Source organism: Trematomus bernacchii, unplaced genomic scaffold, assembly GCF_902827165.1.
Source record: "Trematomus bernacchii unplaced genomic scaffold, fTreBer1.1, whole genome shotgun sequence".
Taxonomy (NCBI): domain Eukaryota; kingdom Metazoa; phylum Chordata; class Actinopteri; order Perciformes; family Nototheniidae; genus Trematomus; species Trematomus bernacchii.
The window spans coordinates 10,673,392-10,689,646 of record NW_022987313.1 but is presented as its reverse complement, the minus strand read 5'-3'; the positions used below and the strand labels follow the sequence as shown (position 1 = coordinate 10,689,646).

The window sequence follows — 16,255 nt, the reverse complement described above, 5'->3', positions numbered from 1 at the left end:
CGCAACGTATGACGACATCCGGAAAGCCCTCTTCCGATATATGTTGTACTGTCTGTAGTCACATGCAACATACTGTCACTTGTTTTGGTTATTTTACAAATAGTTGAACAAGTTTACAGCTACAATGGACGACCGAGAGCTAGACCTGACAGCAGCACAGAAAGCTACCAAGTCAAAATACCCGCCAATCAACAAAAAGTATGAATGTAAGTATGAAGTTATGATACATTATGTAACTAGCTTAGCTCGTGAACCTTACTTCAGTGATAGAAACTCTTCATAAACAGTCTCCAACATGAGCTTACTCTAATAGATGTTATGTACTTATCTCAATTAGGTGACATAAACTATAAATATGTCCAGTTATATTAGAAGTGCTTTTCCAGGACCATAAGTCCGAGATCACAAAGCTGCATATGGTATTACTTGGTTTCAGCTACATACGCAGTTCCCTGGAGTAGTATGCTGCTGGTGTTCCTCCTACTTTTTGATAAACGCAGGTGCCTCTTCAAAATAATAGGCCACTGTAAGACTGACAGAGAGAGCACATAGAAATTAAAAATGTTGGTACTCAAAAAAACTAGCATGACTACACACAGATTAGCATTGCTAAAAACAAACCAGTGTCTCTGTAGTAGGCAGTTACCTATAATTGTAATCTTAAAAGCATTAATCCAGATGAGTAAAAAGTAGAATATATGCCTCTGAGATTTAGTGGAGTTGAAGTATAAAGTTGCTTAAAATGGAAAAAAGTGCATATAGATGTACTTGGTTACATCCGACCACTAATCATGTCACCATGTGTTTTCGTTGTTACAGACCTGGATCATACAGCAGATGTACAGTGAGTGTGTTTTGATATCTTTGTCAAGTGTTTGTCAGATCTTTGTTGGTCTATCTGTTATTTAGTAGGCATACTTTTATATTTGCTGCTCTCTCTCTTCCAAGAATTCACTCCTGGGGGAACTCTCTAGAGGAAGCGTTTGAGCAGTGCGCCATGGGCATGTTCGGCTACATGACGGACACAGAGACAGTGGAACCGCTGGATACCGTTGATGTGGAATCAGAGGGTGAGGGCACACAGACGGGACAATCGACCTTACTGTTCATTGATCAGTCAGATTCCAGATCACCAAAACTAAACTCTTTCCATACTTTAATCCCTTCTCAAAAGGTCACGACATCGAGTCCCTTCTTTTCCACTTCCTAGATGACTGGTTATATAAGTTTTCTGCAGATCTCTTCTTCGTTCCCAGGGTGAGTATGTTATTATTGGGTGATGGACATTTTTTGCAATAAATGCTATTACTAACATGTATTTTGATTGACAGACCATATCTTGTTCATTCATTTCGTTTTTTCCTGTGTTCCCCTTTTGTCTTGATTATGTGTTACATCTAGGAGGTCAAAGTTCTGCACATAGACAGAATAAACTTCAAGATCCGATCCATTGGGTAAGTTAGTTTACCTCTTCACATTTACACGAAGGGTTACAGCCTAACAAGAATATGTATAATGAACCAGAAATCTCTCAGTTTTCGAGATTTCAGTATTGGTTCACAAGACCCTCCCACCCCCTTAGCTTATTTGTAATATTTTTCACTATCTAATCTTTGTTATCTTTTTAATCTATCTTCTATTCAGATGCTCTTTCTAATATGATATTTTTTTGTTTATTAAAGATGGGGTGAAGAATTTTCTCTGGAAAAACATCCACAGGTAAGAATGGGAAGATTTAAAAATCTGAACATTAAACGTATATATTAAAAGGACAGATGGCTTTACCTTATATTTTCATTCTTATTAATATTAACGACACCAATGCAATATTTATGAAACTTAAATAATAAAAGCCAAAATTGCAGTGCATTCTAAGTGTGATGTCTGTTTTTTAATCCAGGGAACAGAGGTGAAAGCAATCACATACTCCGCAATGCAGATCCACGATAAGGAAAAAGCAGATATATTTGCCATCATTGATATCTGACGATATCTCCAAATGCAGACCACACTCCTGGGATTAAATAACTGAAATATCTACTTGGCCAATTTTAAGCGGCCTTTTTGTTGATGCACTGATTGTTGACTTGGTTTCTACTTGAAAGGAAATATTTACTAAGAGAAGCATTTCAACATTTCTTTTGATACAGGTTCAATGCATACCGCTCTCTAGATTTAAGATTAGTGATATGACACTAATCATTTTATAATTTACATTATTTAACAAACCACAAAAAACATGAAAATAATAGAACTCTTTACGCTTAGTCAAAACTGAAAAGTAAACTTGATTAAGAAAGATTTATTCATTCTTAAAGACATTTGTAAACCAATTGTTGCTTAAAATAATTGTGCAAATACCTGTCATACCATTTAAATGAATTGTGTTGATGCCTTATTATGCATTGTAAATAAATCAACAGATTTTTTATATTTTTCTGCTGTGGGATTGATTAAATGGTAACTGGTATTTAAAAAAAATTAAATCTTTTGAATATTTTGTGGGTGTACTCATTATTCTAAAGGACAAGGGGATGCCTTCAATAAGTCAACATGGATGCATAAGGGATTTCCTTTAGTTGTGTATTGACTTAAGACCAAAGTGCAACCAACTCCGGCAGTGGGTCAGTCAGTAGGGGCTTGGACTGGGAGCTGTAGTGTCACCGGTTCAAGTCCCAGACCAGACCTAAAATATGGAGTGTGGACTGCTACTTGGAGAGGTCCCAGTTCACCTCCTGCCCTGCCGTGGTGCCCTTGAGCAAGGCACCGGACACCCCCCTTCCCCCCTCACTCCCATTGCTCCCTGGGCGCTGTACAATAGCTGCCCACTGCTCCTAGTACTAGACTCCTGGTACTAGGATGGGTTAAATGCAGAGAACAAATGTCACTGTGTGTGCTGTGTGCTCTGCATGTGTGACCATTAAAGAGGGTTTCATCCCTCCCAATTCTATTCTTCTATTTTTTTTTTTTAACTCATTTTTTTGGGGAAATTAATTAATTTATACTATTCTTGTATCTCAGCTGGACAGTTGGACGTATTATTTTTTACCTCAAAGGCAGTCGGAAGAGAACAATACATCTGATAATCGTGATCATCACAGTAAATTATGTGCAGTTATAAGTCAAACATAATACTTTTGTGCACTAGATTATAAAGGAGTTTCATGTCCTGGCTTGTGACTATAATCAATATCAGATTGTTGTGGAGAAAAAAAACAAGCTAATCATAAAGCTGATATTAAAACTGTTAGGGCCATTTGTGTGGGGCCAAGCATTTACAGGGAAAGGTATCAGGGGCCTAAAGACATTATCACAAAGACCAGCCATTGAAACCAATCAAGGATCATTCACCCTAGCTGGGCATGTATGGCTGATGCATGAAGCACATACATGTGCATGTTTAAGAAAGAGAGTGGGGAAACAAAGTTAAGCTCTTAAAAAATTAAGAGACCACTGCAAAAGTATCAGTTTCTCTGGTTTTACCATAGGTATGTGTTTGAGCAACATTTCAATTATTTATTTTATTGTATACTACTGACAACATTTCTCTGCGTTGGAATTCAAAGACACTGGAATGTAATGGCTGCCATACATGTAGAGATTGAGATTTAAGAAAAATGTAGAGTGATCTCTTTTTCCCCCCAGAGCTCAGCTCAGATAATAATAGGATAGCCTACCGGTGTTATATTGGGGAAACATACATTTGCTTCAGTTGAATTGATTTAATAGGATTGAACTGTCGATAGTAGCTTCTACAATTGCTGTAAACCTCAACAAAAAGAGGGTGAAAAAACGCTGAGGGTCAAAATGCTCCCCCGGATTTAGTCCCCCCCCGGTGCGATCTGGTGGTGACGTCACTGTCTCCTCCCGGTTTCTTCCTCCGCTTCAGTGAAATGCAGCTGCGCCATTGCTCCTTTGTCCATTGAAGAGAAGCTACTTGCCACGGAAAGATACCGGCGGCTCTGCAACAACTTGACCATTTATTTTGTTGCACTCGAAAACAGCGTTATCTATTTAGCTGCAGTTTCGTTGCAAGCGAAGCTATCGAACATAGCCAGGCTTTGTTCGTTTATATTTGGCGGTCCTAGTCTATTATGAGCAGTTCTGAGCCCGCCATAGAGTCGAGCTCTCAGAAGAAAATCAAAATGGAAGACAGTAAATACCTGCCGGAGCTCCTGGCCGAGAAAGACAGCCTGGATTCCTCTTTCACGCACGCCATGAAACTTATTTCTGCAGGTAAGGTATTTTCTATTTACCGAAACAAACCCAGACCGGCTAACGGTAGCATGGCTTGAGGCCTAGCCTTCTTTCTCCTGAACAGACGACACAGGCCCGAACAATGGTGTGATACACACGTGGTTGTAAGGGATGTGGGTCAACACCATTTGATTGGATATGTATCAGATTTGTGATTAATTCATGTGACTTTTACGTAATCCAAATGATAAATATATGTTTTAGGTTGAAAGTAGCGGGCTCGTCCGCGTTGATCACGTTAACACCATATTAAGCTTCAACTCGCCTCATCGACCCATTGTATACACATGCAAGGCACTAACATTGTAAATGTCTCATATATTAATATGGTTCTTGGATTGCAAATAAATGATGGTGGCCGATTGGTCACCTGCTCTATTTCGGTTAAACTATTGGTACATAAATGAGCAAAGATTTGAACGGTTTTGCAGTTTGAAATCAACGGAGATGATTTTTGAACAATGCATTTCTCGTTGTATCACTAGTCGGCCATTGCATCCGTGAAACCCCCATGATTAACATCTTCATATTTTTTTTTCTCTCCTGCAGAGATTGATAGGATTAATAAAGGAGAAACCAAGAAAGAGTCGGAGAAGGAAATCTACCAGGATCTGTTTGCCAACAAGAATCTCAAACTGAAAGAGCGGGTACTCATTCCTACCAAGCAGTACCCTAGGGTAAGTGTCCGATTTCTTTCTTATTTCTGACTTTTTTTATTAACTGACTTTTTATTGAGTGGGGAAGGGTGGGACTAAAAAATGGAAGCAACATATTTAGTTTGTATTCATCTTTGGTCTAATACGTAAAATAGAAGCAGGCATTTATTGCAAGGCGATGGGCCTTAAATATATACATCATTGCACAAACCTGTGGTGTATGTCTGACTTCAGTATCCGATTGTAGAACCATGTCTCCCTCTGGCTTTGCTAACCTAGAATTAGTCCAGTCATGCGGCCAGTGCCCTACTTTTTTCTGCACGATTAATTTTGCATGGGTATAGACTTGTGAAGAGGGGGTTGTGGTTTTTTTTATGCTGACTTTAACGACTAAACCCTCATCAATCACAATAGATTGTACTACCTACCATATTAAACTGTATTCTGCATTTCTCTGGAAATGTTAACAAACCATAGTGCAGTGCTAACATTTCCTTTTTATATTCCTTACAGGTCAACTTTGTTGGTAAGCTCTTGGGACCCCAGGGCAGCACAATCAAGAGACTCCAGGAAGAGACTGGAGCAAAGATTTCAGTTCTGGGTAAAGGTTCCATGAGGGACAAGAATAAGGAAGAAGAGCTGAGGAAGGGCGGTGAGGCCAAATATGCTCACCTGTCCATGGAGCTGCATGTGTTCATCGAGGTGATGGCCCCCATCCCAGAGGCCTACATGCGCATGGCTCATGCCATGGAGGAGGTCAAGAAATTCCTTATTCCGGTATGTGATCATCTCAATTCGGATATCGTTTTTTCTTCCTAAACTTTTGCATTGTAGATGTCCAAGCAATTATTTGTGATGCTCCCCTAGAGGAATGACATAGATAGTTCATTGTTTTTGTCTTGCCTTTAGGAACCCGGTGAGCATGACCCCTTCATGGATCCTCACTTCCTGAACGGATCCCAGGATGGCGGCAGGGGGCGTGGTGGTCACCTAGGAAGAGGCAGAGGCGGACCACCTGGTGCTGGAGGACCAAGGTAGAGGCCTTAATCATAATACCTATGGGACATTTTAGCTGACAGGCGACACTATTCTGCTATTTCTCTATAGCCTCTCTGTTTCGCTAGTTACTTTTGGGTTTCTATGGTTGATCTCATTTTTTAAAACATGGCTTTCCACAGGGGGCGAGGAATGCCACGTGGGGGACCTCGAGGAGCAATGCGTGGTGGCGGACCACGGGGAGGAGGAATGGGAAGGGGCAACGGTCATAGAGGTGCACCGTCTGGCAGGGGTGGCCCTCCTGCTGTGCCAAACAGAGGAGGCTCAGCGCCCCGCTCTAGGCCCCCAACAGGAGGTGCTCAAAGGATGCTCCCCTCTTCAGCCATGTCCCACCAGCAGGGCCCTGCTTCATCACAGCCCAAAGCTGAAGGCTATGAGGACTATGTAAGTAGTTTGAATCCTTTTCACATGGCGTGCCTTTTTAATAGCTGGTACAGATCTCCCTGGTTGCAGTGTGGTTTTTGTCTATACTGTTGTGACTCACTTGTCAATGTATTTTTTTTTTTTTTTCTTTTAGCCTTCATATGATGAGACCTTTGCAGAAGCTGCCTACGAGGGATATGATAATTATTATAATCAGCAGTCTGCACCTGCGTAAGTCCTTAAGTTAGTTGACTTTATCTGCACATTAAAATTATGTCAATTATAGGATTACTGTATTGACACTTCTTTACTGCCTATAGGGATACTGAATATTATGATTACGGACACGGAGAGGCACAGGATACCCCATATGAGCCATATGGTAAGAGTAGCTTCCATTTTGTCTGTCCTTGTAGCACACACTCACTAAGGATACGTGTGGAGCACTGATCGGACCTTCTGTGTGCCTCACTGATGTTTGGTTTTGTTTCTTATTTCTGTCTTTGCAGCTCAAGATGAAGGGTGGGAAAACTCATGGAACAACTCCGGGGCTGGAGGCAAATCCACCGCGGCCCGGCAAACGAAGGGATCCTTCAGAGAGCACCCCTATGGCAGATACTGAACGGCTACTGGTAGAGAGTTGTTATGGCAACTGTCTCCGATTGTAACTCCCTGAACTTTTCTAAAGTAATTTCCCTCTCGTTTGTTCCCTTTTTTTTTTAATATTGTTTTATTTTTTTATTTTTTAACTCGATAGACGTTTTGTTGGATGTATGATAGCGTGCCAGAGGAGAAACATGGAGACAAACTTTTTCATTGTTTATCTGTTTCCATTAATGTTTTCAGTTGCGTAGTTGGCAGGTCTTAGTGACATAACCCTAACAAAGCAAAAAGAGTAACATTTTAGTGATATTTGATGGTTATCCTTTCAGTTAATTGTTCCTGAACAAAATATGATTGTGGCGATAAATTATTTACAATTAGGCTGCCTTTAAAAAGTCCTTAAGGACTGGACAAAAATGATCATAATGCTTTTTAATGCCTCAATGTAACTTCACTATAACTATATTTCGTTACAAACTCAAAAAAAACTGAGCCGTTGTGATAATAAACAGAAGTCATATATTTGTTTATACTATAATACAAATCTAGTCTTGTGTGAAGTTGACAGCTCAAAAAATGTTTCTATTTTTGCCACCATTTACAATTGTTGTATGGAATATTACTTGCAAAATCAATGCTGATCGTCTAATTCTTGTAAAGCTTGTAGGGTTAACAATCCTTGCTGTGAGAGGAAGGCTGCAGCCAACTCAATATTTTGTACATAACCTTAGGACAAATGTGTATGCTTTAAGCCGTGCCGTCTCCAAAATGCATAATGCTTGTGTACCTTTGGCTAAATAGGATACTAAATATATCCCAAAATGTTTTTCTGCAGTGCGTGTTTCAATAAAGTTTCTAGTTTCTTCTTAATCAATCTAAACATGGTATTTTGCCTTTGTTGTACCAAAGGAATGCCTTCAGTTTGTGAAAGTGGTCCTCAGTGGTTTCTCAACAACGCAGAAAAAGCTGTATGTATACACGTCAGCCTGACAAAAAACAAAAGCAGTGTTTTGACAATGAGCTTTATCCTCTTCGTCTGTTTTCAAAAATTATCTAAATGACACTTGTAATGTCACCTTCAAAAAAATACAAATAAAGCTCATATCTTGAGATAATGTGCTGCCAAATACATGTTTTATTGAGAATGATATAGTGCTTGAACATGTATTGTCATTAACCTTTAGTTAGTCGATCTACTCAAGCTCTCAAGAGCAATGTATCTTCAGCCCGCTTGAAATAACTGAATTTCAACAGTATTTCAAATCAAGCTTGCAGGGATCTTACTTGACTTTGATGCAAAGTCACGCTGGCTGGTTATAATAAAAGAAAAAAATCGCAGAGGAGAGGATTCTAAAAGCCTAAAGATCGCCACAAGAAGGTAAAACTAACCCCAACACTCATTTTTTAGATTTTTGGTTTTTTCTGTGCAAAACATCAAGTAATGCAAGTCATCCAAAACATATCAAAAACATTGACGTACAAAATTATGCTATCTGTAGTTATTTCCGAGCAAAATTAGCCGTAGAAAACAACCAGAAATGGTTGTGATGCAACTCTTGCTCAAATAAACTCATAATGGTCCACTCATTTCACTCAATACTTAGCCATTTCCATCTTGTTAATGTCTCTAGAATGTAGATTAATGAAAATTAGTAGTTTCACTCAAAACGTTAAAAATATCCCATTGTTGGACAAAAACCTTCAGCTTGAGTTGCATGGATCTTTTGTAGCATACTGTTAGTTTTGCATGTCTGTTATTATCCACTGTGCGTGTAGGCACGGATGTGTCCATGTTCTCATTTCTGTTTCTCTTCTTAGGTTGTCAGAAAACTGTTTGTGCATTTTACACATTCAACTCCAGTTTACCAGGCTTTATGGTCAGTTGAAACAAATCTTCAGATATTTCTTTAAGCATTGAATTTTGCTGTTGATTAAAAAAAAAAACTTCTTTCTCTAACAGGTCCATTGAAAGTCCCTGGAAAGAGCAGAGGCCTTGCAGTGTCTCTGAGACCGAATGCTTCTTTGTATGGTTTTAAAAAAAGTGGAGAGGGAGCTTTCTCCATCACTGAGAACATGCTCTGCTCTCCAGTCATTTTTACAGTAGCGATGATTTTTTTTAAAGAGATGTGCTGCGATCATATGGATTTTTTTTATTGACTGTACAGTTTTATAATATGTTTTACCCCTGACATTTTAAGAGCTTTTAAAAAAAGAAACTGAAAAATAAAGTTGTTTTGTATTTGACTTGTATTGTTCTGTCTTTATGTGATCGTATAACCAAAAGAGTTAAACTTGCATTTGATGCCGGGATGTCTATATTTAAGGCTGCACTAACACGTAAATGTAATGCGATTTATGGATCTTCTTTGCATAGATCCTATTTCACTATGTTGTCTGTTTGGACTTGTGTCCTTTCTCACATACTATAAGTGAGATGTATTGAACACAAACACCATGCTCATTGACCACTCCCTTGTCAGGAAGTTACACGTACATTGAAATCTTTCATTTTACAAGCCTCTGCTCACTTTATACATCTATAGGTAAAATAAATATTTCCTTAAAAATGCAAAAAATAAGATTATTGCAAACATAATTTACAGTAAGAGACCTAAATGACATGCAGTTGGTTACCTCATGGGTTGGATACTTGCTGATGCATTGAATGAGGATTATAAAATAAGGTTACATACTTAATAAAAGATTAAGTAACTATAGTTAAAGATTACATTATTTTTTTAAAGAAAAAATAGCAACAAAATTATACACAAGAGAACATGTTGAATCTAATCCAATTTTATGAACCTATTGTCTTATTAGCAAAATACCCTATTTATTCCAGAAAATTTGCTAAATTAAATCCCGATGTTCTGCCTTCATGTCTAACATAACATCTGACCCAAGCCTGCTGACCTATCCCAAAACACATTGCTCTCCCTTGGTGCGTCTGATTTTTGGCGGAATGTCCCTTTAAATGTCTCTCCTCCCACAGGTCGCTCACATATCCGCCCCCCCATCTATCAGCGGCTAGTTTCACATCAACAATGACTGTCTCCGCTGATTCCTTTGGAATATACACCACTTCTCCAATAAACACTGTGAAAATGTACAGCGTGTAGCTTGTTATCAATGCAACAAAGCAGCGGCTAACACACAGCGGACTGCACTGGTAAGCTCTTCTGGTCTATCCTGTTTGGTGGCTTGGTTTGATAGCTAGCTAGCTAGTCAGAGATACTGTTAGCCTAGGCCTCGATCTTTGTATTTAATCAAGCATGGAGTTGGCGGACACATCCGAGTCCGTGGCTCATTGTACAGGTCCACGTTGTGTCCGCTGCCCGCCTCGTGTCTCCCACTCTAACGGCTCCCGTGACAAATGTGACCCAGGAAGAGAACAAATTGTGGTGCTACTTAGCTAGCTTGTAATGTCAGCTTCCGCAAAAACTTGCACCATATTAAAATGCTATGCAGCTAGTGCAAACTTAACGCTAGCGCTTGGTGGTGCATGTTTATGATGGATTATCTGAAGCAGATCTATTTTGCTTTGCACAATTTGGGATTGGCCATGAAATCTTAATCCTGCAAGTTCTTGTTGTTTGTTATGACTGCACCACTGCTTTCATTTTAAGTGCTGTGACTAAGCCAATCATTGACCAAAATAAAACTTATGTAACTGATTGATGCCCTGCAAGTGAATTATATCCTATGTGATACATATCACAGGCTTGATCCAAATCATATTACACTAATTAGTCAATAACTGTTATTACATGTGTTCTGGATCAGCCTTCTTATTGACAGTGTTCTGCTCCCTTGGTGTATACAGGCACAGGAACAAGCAGAGAAACCATAAAACCAGACGCATAGCTGGGAGAAGTCGTGGGTGTGTCTGCGATGGCTGGTGGAAGGAGAGGGGCGAACCGTTCCACGTACTGCAGACCTCCGCTCAGCAACGAACCAGGCTCGGTCAGCAATGGTAACCACTCGACCAGCTCCCCGGTCACAGGGGTGCGATCCCGTACAAGGTATGCTCTGATATACCGCAGATGTTTGAGAGTTAAGAGCGGTAAATTGACTGCATTTATATTGGCTTTTCCAGTCTACCCCTCAAAGTGCTTTTAAATATACAAATCAGCATTCACACACATTTGTACATTCATTCACACTAGGGGCCACCTGCTCAAGGGAGCCTGACATTCACACACAATCACACGCTGTTGGCCATGCCATCAAGAGCTATTTAGGGTTTGGTTTCCTGCCAATCGAACCACAGAGCTTCCAGTTGGTGGACGGCGACTCTACCTCCTCAGCCACAGCTGAGAGAGTTAACATTGGCAGGATTTGGTCTCATCTCATCTGTTACACCCCCATTATAACAGAACAATATACATCATAATAAGAGAGGCTTTGTTTTGTCTGCAGGAATGGTTCGGGGACGTGCATGTCGAGCCCCCCGCTGGCTGCGCAGACGGTGGTCCCTCTGAAGCACTGTAAGATCCCCGAGTTATCTGTGGACCGCAATGTGCTGTTCGAGCTCCACCTTTTCTTCTGCCACCTCATCGCTCTCTTTGTCCATTACGTCAACATCTACAAGACGGTGTGGTGGTACCCCCCCTCACACCCTCCCTCACACACATCACTGGTGAGTCAACCTCTGACTTATGATCATGTTTATTATCAGGTATTATCGTCCGCAGGTGTTTCGTCTGTCAACCTTCTCTGTATCCCTATTGTTTTGAAATTTGCATACCCCTCACATAGTATTGTACCTATATATGTTGATGATACTGCAAGTGTGAGCATTAATCCTGAATCAATGTTATTGTTTACAGAACTTTCACCTTATTGATTATAACATGCTGGTGTTCACAATCATCATACTGGCACGGAGGTTAATAGCAGCAATTGTTAAAGAGGTAAGCATTTTATTTTGGCTTCTTCCTTTTCAGAATTTGTCTTTATCCCTTTGTCTTTAACATCTTTCAAGTCTTAAAGTATAAATGTAATAGCTTTTTTTAACTGACCATTTAATTTCAAGGTAATTGGAATATCTCTTTCTTTTTATAAATGTCACGAATGCCTCTCACATGAATGTCCCACAGTTTAGGCTAGTGGAACCGACAACACTCATATTTTGTATACAGAGGCTATCTGCTAGATTGTGAAAACATTGATATTGTTTTAAATTAAAATTTAACATTTGGGAAAATGTCTCCCTAATCCTGAATAATTCATATCCATATTTCTTTAGTTCTTGTAAACTTGGTCTTAAATTGCACTTAGTGTGGCAATAAGCTGTTGAAAAACCAGACATAAAGAATGTATTCTACTTCAGATGCTGGACTTCAGACATTGCTTCCTGCACAGTGTGTACAAGCTACTCTACTGCTGTTGTTGTATGAAAGCATTTGACCACTCTGTCCCCCCCCCCCCCCCCCCCCCCCCCAGGCCTCACAGAGTGGGAAACTATCCTTCCCTCATTCAATTTGTCTGGTGATGGCTCGGTTTGCTGTGCTCACGCTGACCGGCTGGAGCCTGTGTCGCTCGCTCATTTATCTCTTCAGAAGCTACTCTGTGCTCAGCCTGCTCTTCCTCTGCTACCCGTGAGTATCTACAGGGAGAATTTAATAGCTTGAATTCAGTAGACTCAGTCAAGTGAGAGTCCACTAACATAATGATGCCAGGTAATTACATTTCCAATGCTTTGGTTTCATTGTTTGTGTTCCCCAGCTTCAGTTGGTTCCAGCTCGTTCGTTTGTGTTCTCCATCTAACACGAGTTAGATTTAATACAGATTAATATCAAATGTGTTTGACAAGCTTTATACATAGTCAGCTAAAACATTTGTTTTACCTTTGTTGGAGGTATATATTGCTTTATATTATTTAATATTTTATTGCTGTTTTTTGTTTATAGTAAATGTATTATTATTCAAGTAAGTTGAAGTAATTTTGATGCTTTTATTTCGAAGGCATCTTTGGGCACTGGGTGATTTGGGCACCTGGTATAATTATATATAATGGGAGACAGGTGGTGGTTGGATTAGCGCACCAGGATGGCATTTGTTGTTTTTTTTACCAGGGAAAGCACAAGGAGGCCACAGGAAGGCAAAGGGCAAGATATAGAAAGATGGTTACATTTATTCTGGTGATATTGGATCATGGAATAAATGCACAGGAACGACGATCTTGCCTGGACTTGGATCATTCCCTGTGTACGATTCGCTATTTGGTGCCTCAGCGGCAGTTTTACTTTTGAGTTCATTTTCTGTTTTACTTCTCTATGATTTTGGCCGCTACAACCTTAAAGTAGTCTGATCGGAGATATGAATGATGAACGTGATCTGGTGTTGTTGTCTCTTGAGCAATTATTCAAAAGCTTTCATTAAAATACTGCTTAGTGGAGGTTATTTGGTTCATTGACTGTTAATTACACAACGGTTGGATCCTGATATCCATAGTGTCTGTTTTTGCAAATAAAACTAGCATGAGCGGCCCCTTACTCAATTATAGACTTTTTTTAACTGATGGAACAAACGTACTTGGAACCATATTAACTATGGTTTTTAATATCAGAGCCCTTCCATGTGAGAATATTTGCAGTGTTCACCCAGTGCTTTAAGTATTGTAAAAAGTAAACAATAGCTGTTGTTTTCTGCAGATTTGGGATGTATATTCCCTTCTTCCGGCTGAGCTGTGACTTCCGACGCCCGGGTCCGCTCTCCCCCATCGCCAGCATCGGCTCCAAGGAGGTGGGCAGCGTGGGCCGGGGCAGGGACTATTTGACCGTGCTGAAGGAGACGTGGAAGCAGCACACCAGCCAGCTGTACGGCATCCAGGCTATGCCCACTCACGCCTGCTGCCTCTCCCCGGATCTCATCCGCAAGGAGGTGGAGTACCTGAAGATGGACTTCAACTGGAGGATGAAGGAGGTGCTGGTTAGCTCGATGCTCAGTGCCTACTACGTGGCCTTTGTACCCGTCTGGTTTGTCAAGGTAAGAAACTGTCTTAAAGGAATACCATCCAAACGATAATTTCTGTATCAATAATTCACTTCTTTCCTTGTATTCATGAACAAAATTATTCTCGCATGTCGCCAGAGTGAACAAAGAATCCAAAAACAGAAGAAAATATAGATAAACTTAGAAATAAATGGGCTCCATGTTTTTAAAGGCATTTTCACTTGTTGGAAAGAAGTTAGCAAATATTTAAATGAATGAGAATGTAAAATTAGGTTTAAGTGTATTTCTGCTGCAACGCAGCACTCAATTACTTCATCAATCATTTTCTCCATTTTTGGATTCTCTTCTTATCATGGACGCATGCGATAATATAGTTTTTAATTAATTTTCTTCACAAATGTAAGATTCATTCATTAATATAGAAATTATAATTTTGTTGGTGAAGTATACCTTTTAAAGCTAGGTTGGGTACATTTGATTTTAAGCGTTAATGTCATAATTCAATCCGCTTTAATAACGCCTGTGTATTTCCCCTCAGAGTACACAGTATGTGGATAAGCGCTGGTCCTGCGAACTGTTCATCCTGGTGTCAGTCAGCACGTCAGTAATCCTCATGAGACACTTGTTGCCACCTCGATACTGTGACCTGCTTCACAAAGCTGCAGCGCACCTGGGCTGCTGGCAGAAAGTAGACCCCTCGCTCTGCTCCAATGTCCTTCAGCACATGTATGTACCGCTCATGATTTATTACTGGGCTTTGGACTCATTTGATTGAAAACCCTAATTGTCATTTTGTTGTCTCTTTTCGCACAGATGGACAGAAGAGTACATGTGGCCACAGGGAGTCCTGGTTAAACATAATAAGAATGTCTATAAGGCCATGGGTCACTACAATGTTGCAGTTCCATCAGACGTGTCTCATTATCGCTTTTATGTGAGTATTCCTAAAATGAACATGTCAAATTATTATTTTCTAATCTGATGACTGACTGCATCTCCTCCCTTTCCCTCCCTTAGTTCTTCTTCAACAAGCCTTTACGAATATTGAACATACTCATCATCTTGGAAGGTGCCATGATATTCTACCAGCTCTACTCGCTGATATGTTCAGAAAAGTGGCATCAGACGATATCACTGGCTCTGATTCTCTTCAGCAACTATTACGCCTTCTTTAAGCTTCTCAGAGACAGAATAGTCCTGGGAAAGGCATACTCGTTCTCAAACAGCCCGTCAGACCAGAAAGTCAGTTAGGCTCTGAGTTATTAATCACCACATTCACTTTGGAACAACACAAACATGCCTAAGAGCTCTGTATTTTTTCTACAAACTGCATTTTGTGTCACATTTTTGTTCTGATCTGCCATAATAAAAAGAAATATTTTTGTATTACTTAAAAGGTTTGCTTTGGTATTTATTTGGTTCTAAAATCTCCACTCTGACCACAAGAGGCCTCTCGGATTCAAGAATGAAACACACAATTTGAACAATTCCTCAAAGAACAAGTGTGCATTTCAGTTAATGTGCACTTATTGACTATTCATTGCTGAGAACCTGGTCACTTTGACAATAATGTATAATATGGAAGAAAATATTATCACTCAATCCAAATTAGTCACCACTGATACTTCATGTCGACATTTAAATAAAAGGACAAAATTAGTCATTATTTGAAAGTGCAAAAATGTAAATCACCCTCTGAAATGTTCAAATAGCTTTTTCTTCACAATATGAATACAGTGAGATGTTTTAAATGCCTTGAGTATTCAGTAGGGATCTCACTTTTATTACCCTTATCTGAGCAAAGACTATGGATAGAAGCTATACTGTTCAGATTGCAACACTCTTGAGGCGAATTCTTAATTTAGGGTAATTGGTGGAAAATGACTTAGTACATTTACTCCAGTACTGTATTAGCATCCCTTTGAGGTATTAGAACATGGAGAATTTCCATTTTACATACTTCTGTGCAATTATTGACATTTGTTTGAAGCTACATTGCAGACTCAGATGATCACATCATTAATACAAACATATACACCAACTTAAGATAGATAGATATATACTTTATTTATCCCATAATTGGTAAATTACTTTGATCCAGCAGCAGTGTCAAGCATTACACAAGTTAAACAATTTCAAAAGATATAAGATACAAATACTATAACATTAGCAGACTAGTAGACTCCTGGTACTAGAATGGGTTAAAAGCAGAGAACACATTTCACTGTGTGTGCTGTGTGCTCTGCATGTGTGACCATTAAAGAGGGTTTCATCCCTCCCAAATAAAAAATACATATCCCTAGAGTATCTAAATAATACACAATATAATGAATACATTGAGTACTCAATACAATATACAGTCT

At 39.6% G+C, this 16,255-nt stretch overlaps 3 protein-coding genes across 4 annotated transcripts; all 3 read left to right on the top strand.

Annotated features, from left to right (window-relative positions):
* The first annotated feature begins 23 nt into the window (after window positions 1-23).
* On the top strand, window positions 24-2,500 carry zbtb8os (zinc finger and BTB domain containing 8 opposite strand). The gene is made up of 7 exons (XM_034123687.1): window positions 24-206; window positions 820-844; window positions 949-1,070; window positions 1,175-1,257; window positions 1,402-1,454; window positions 1,683-1,719; window positions 1,901-2,500. The coding sequence occupies exons 1-7, from the start codon at window positions 125-127 to the stop codon at window positions 1,985-1,987; spliced, it is 489 nt and encodes a 162-aa protein (XP_033979578.1). The 5' UTR covers window positions 24-124; the 3' UTR covers window positions 1,988-2,500.
* Window positions 2,501-3,878: 1,378 nt separating this feature from the next.
* On the top strand, window positions 3,879-9,179 carry LOC117491851 (KH domain-containing, RNA-binding, signal transduction-associated protein 1-like). Of its 2 annotated transcripts, XM_034142077.1 has the most exons (10): window positions 3,879-4,236; window positions 4,807-4,934; window positions 5,427-5,690; window positions 5,823-5,947; window positions 6,092-6,353; window positions 6,487-6,563; window positions 6,653-6,714; window positions 6,842-7,019; window positions 8,754-8,812; window positions 8,896-9,179. In XM_034142077.1, exons 1-8 carry the CDS (start codon window positions 4,095-4,097, stop codon window positions 6,952-6,954), a joined length of 1,173 nt encoding a protein of 390 aa, XP_033997968.1. In that variant the 5' UTR covers window positions 3,879-4,094; the 3' UTR covers window positions 6,955-7,019; window positions 8,754-8,812; window positions 8,896-9,179. The 2 variants fall into 2 exon arrangements, with proteins under 2 accessions (XP_033997968.1, XP_033997885.1); XM_034141994.1 differs by having other exon boundaries at window positions 6,842-8,812.
* Window positions 9,180-9,926: 747 nt separating this feature from the next.
* On the top strand, window positions 9,927-15,288 carry tmem39b (transmembrane protein 39B). The gene is made up of 9 exons (XM_034122984.1): window positions 9,927-10,104; window positions 10,759-10,957; window positions 11,355-11,574; window positions 11,765-11,848; window positions 12,381-12,535; window positions 13,592-13,925; window positions 14,431-14,618; window positions 14,706-14,826; window positions 14,910-15,288. Exons 2-9 carry the CDS (start codon window positions 10,827-10,829, stop codon window positions 15,141-15,143), a joined length of 1,467 nt encoding a protein of 488 aa, XP_033978875.1. The 5' UTR covers window positions 9,927-10,104; window positions 10,759-10,826; the 3' UTR covers window positions 15,144-15,288.
* Window positions 15,289-16,255: the final 967 nt, after the last annotated feature.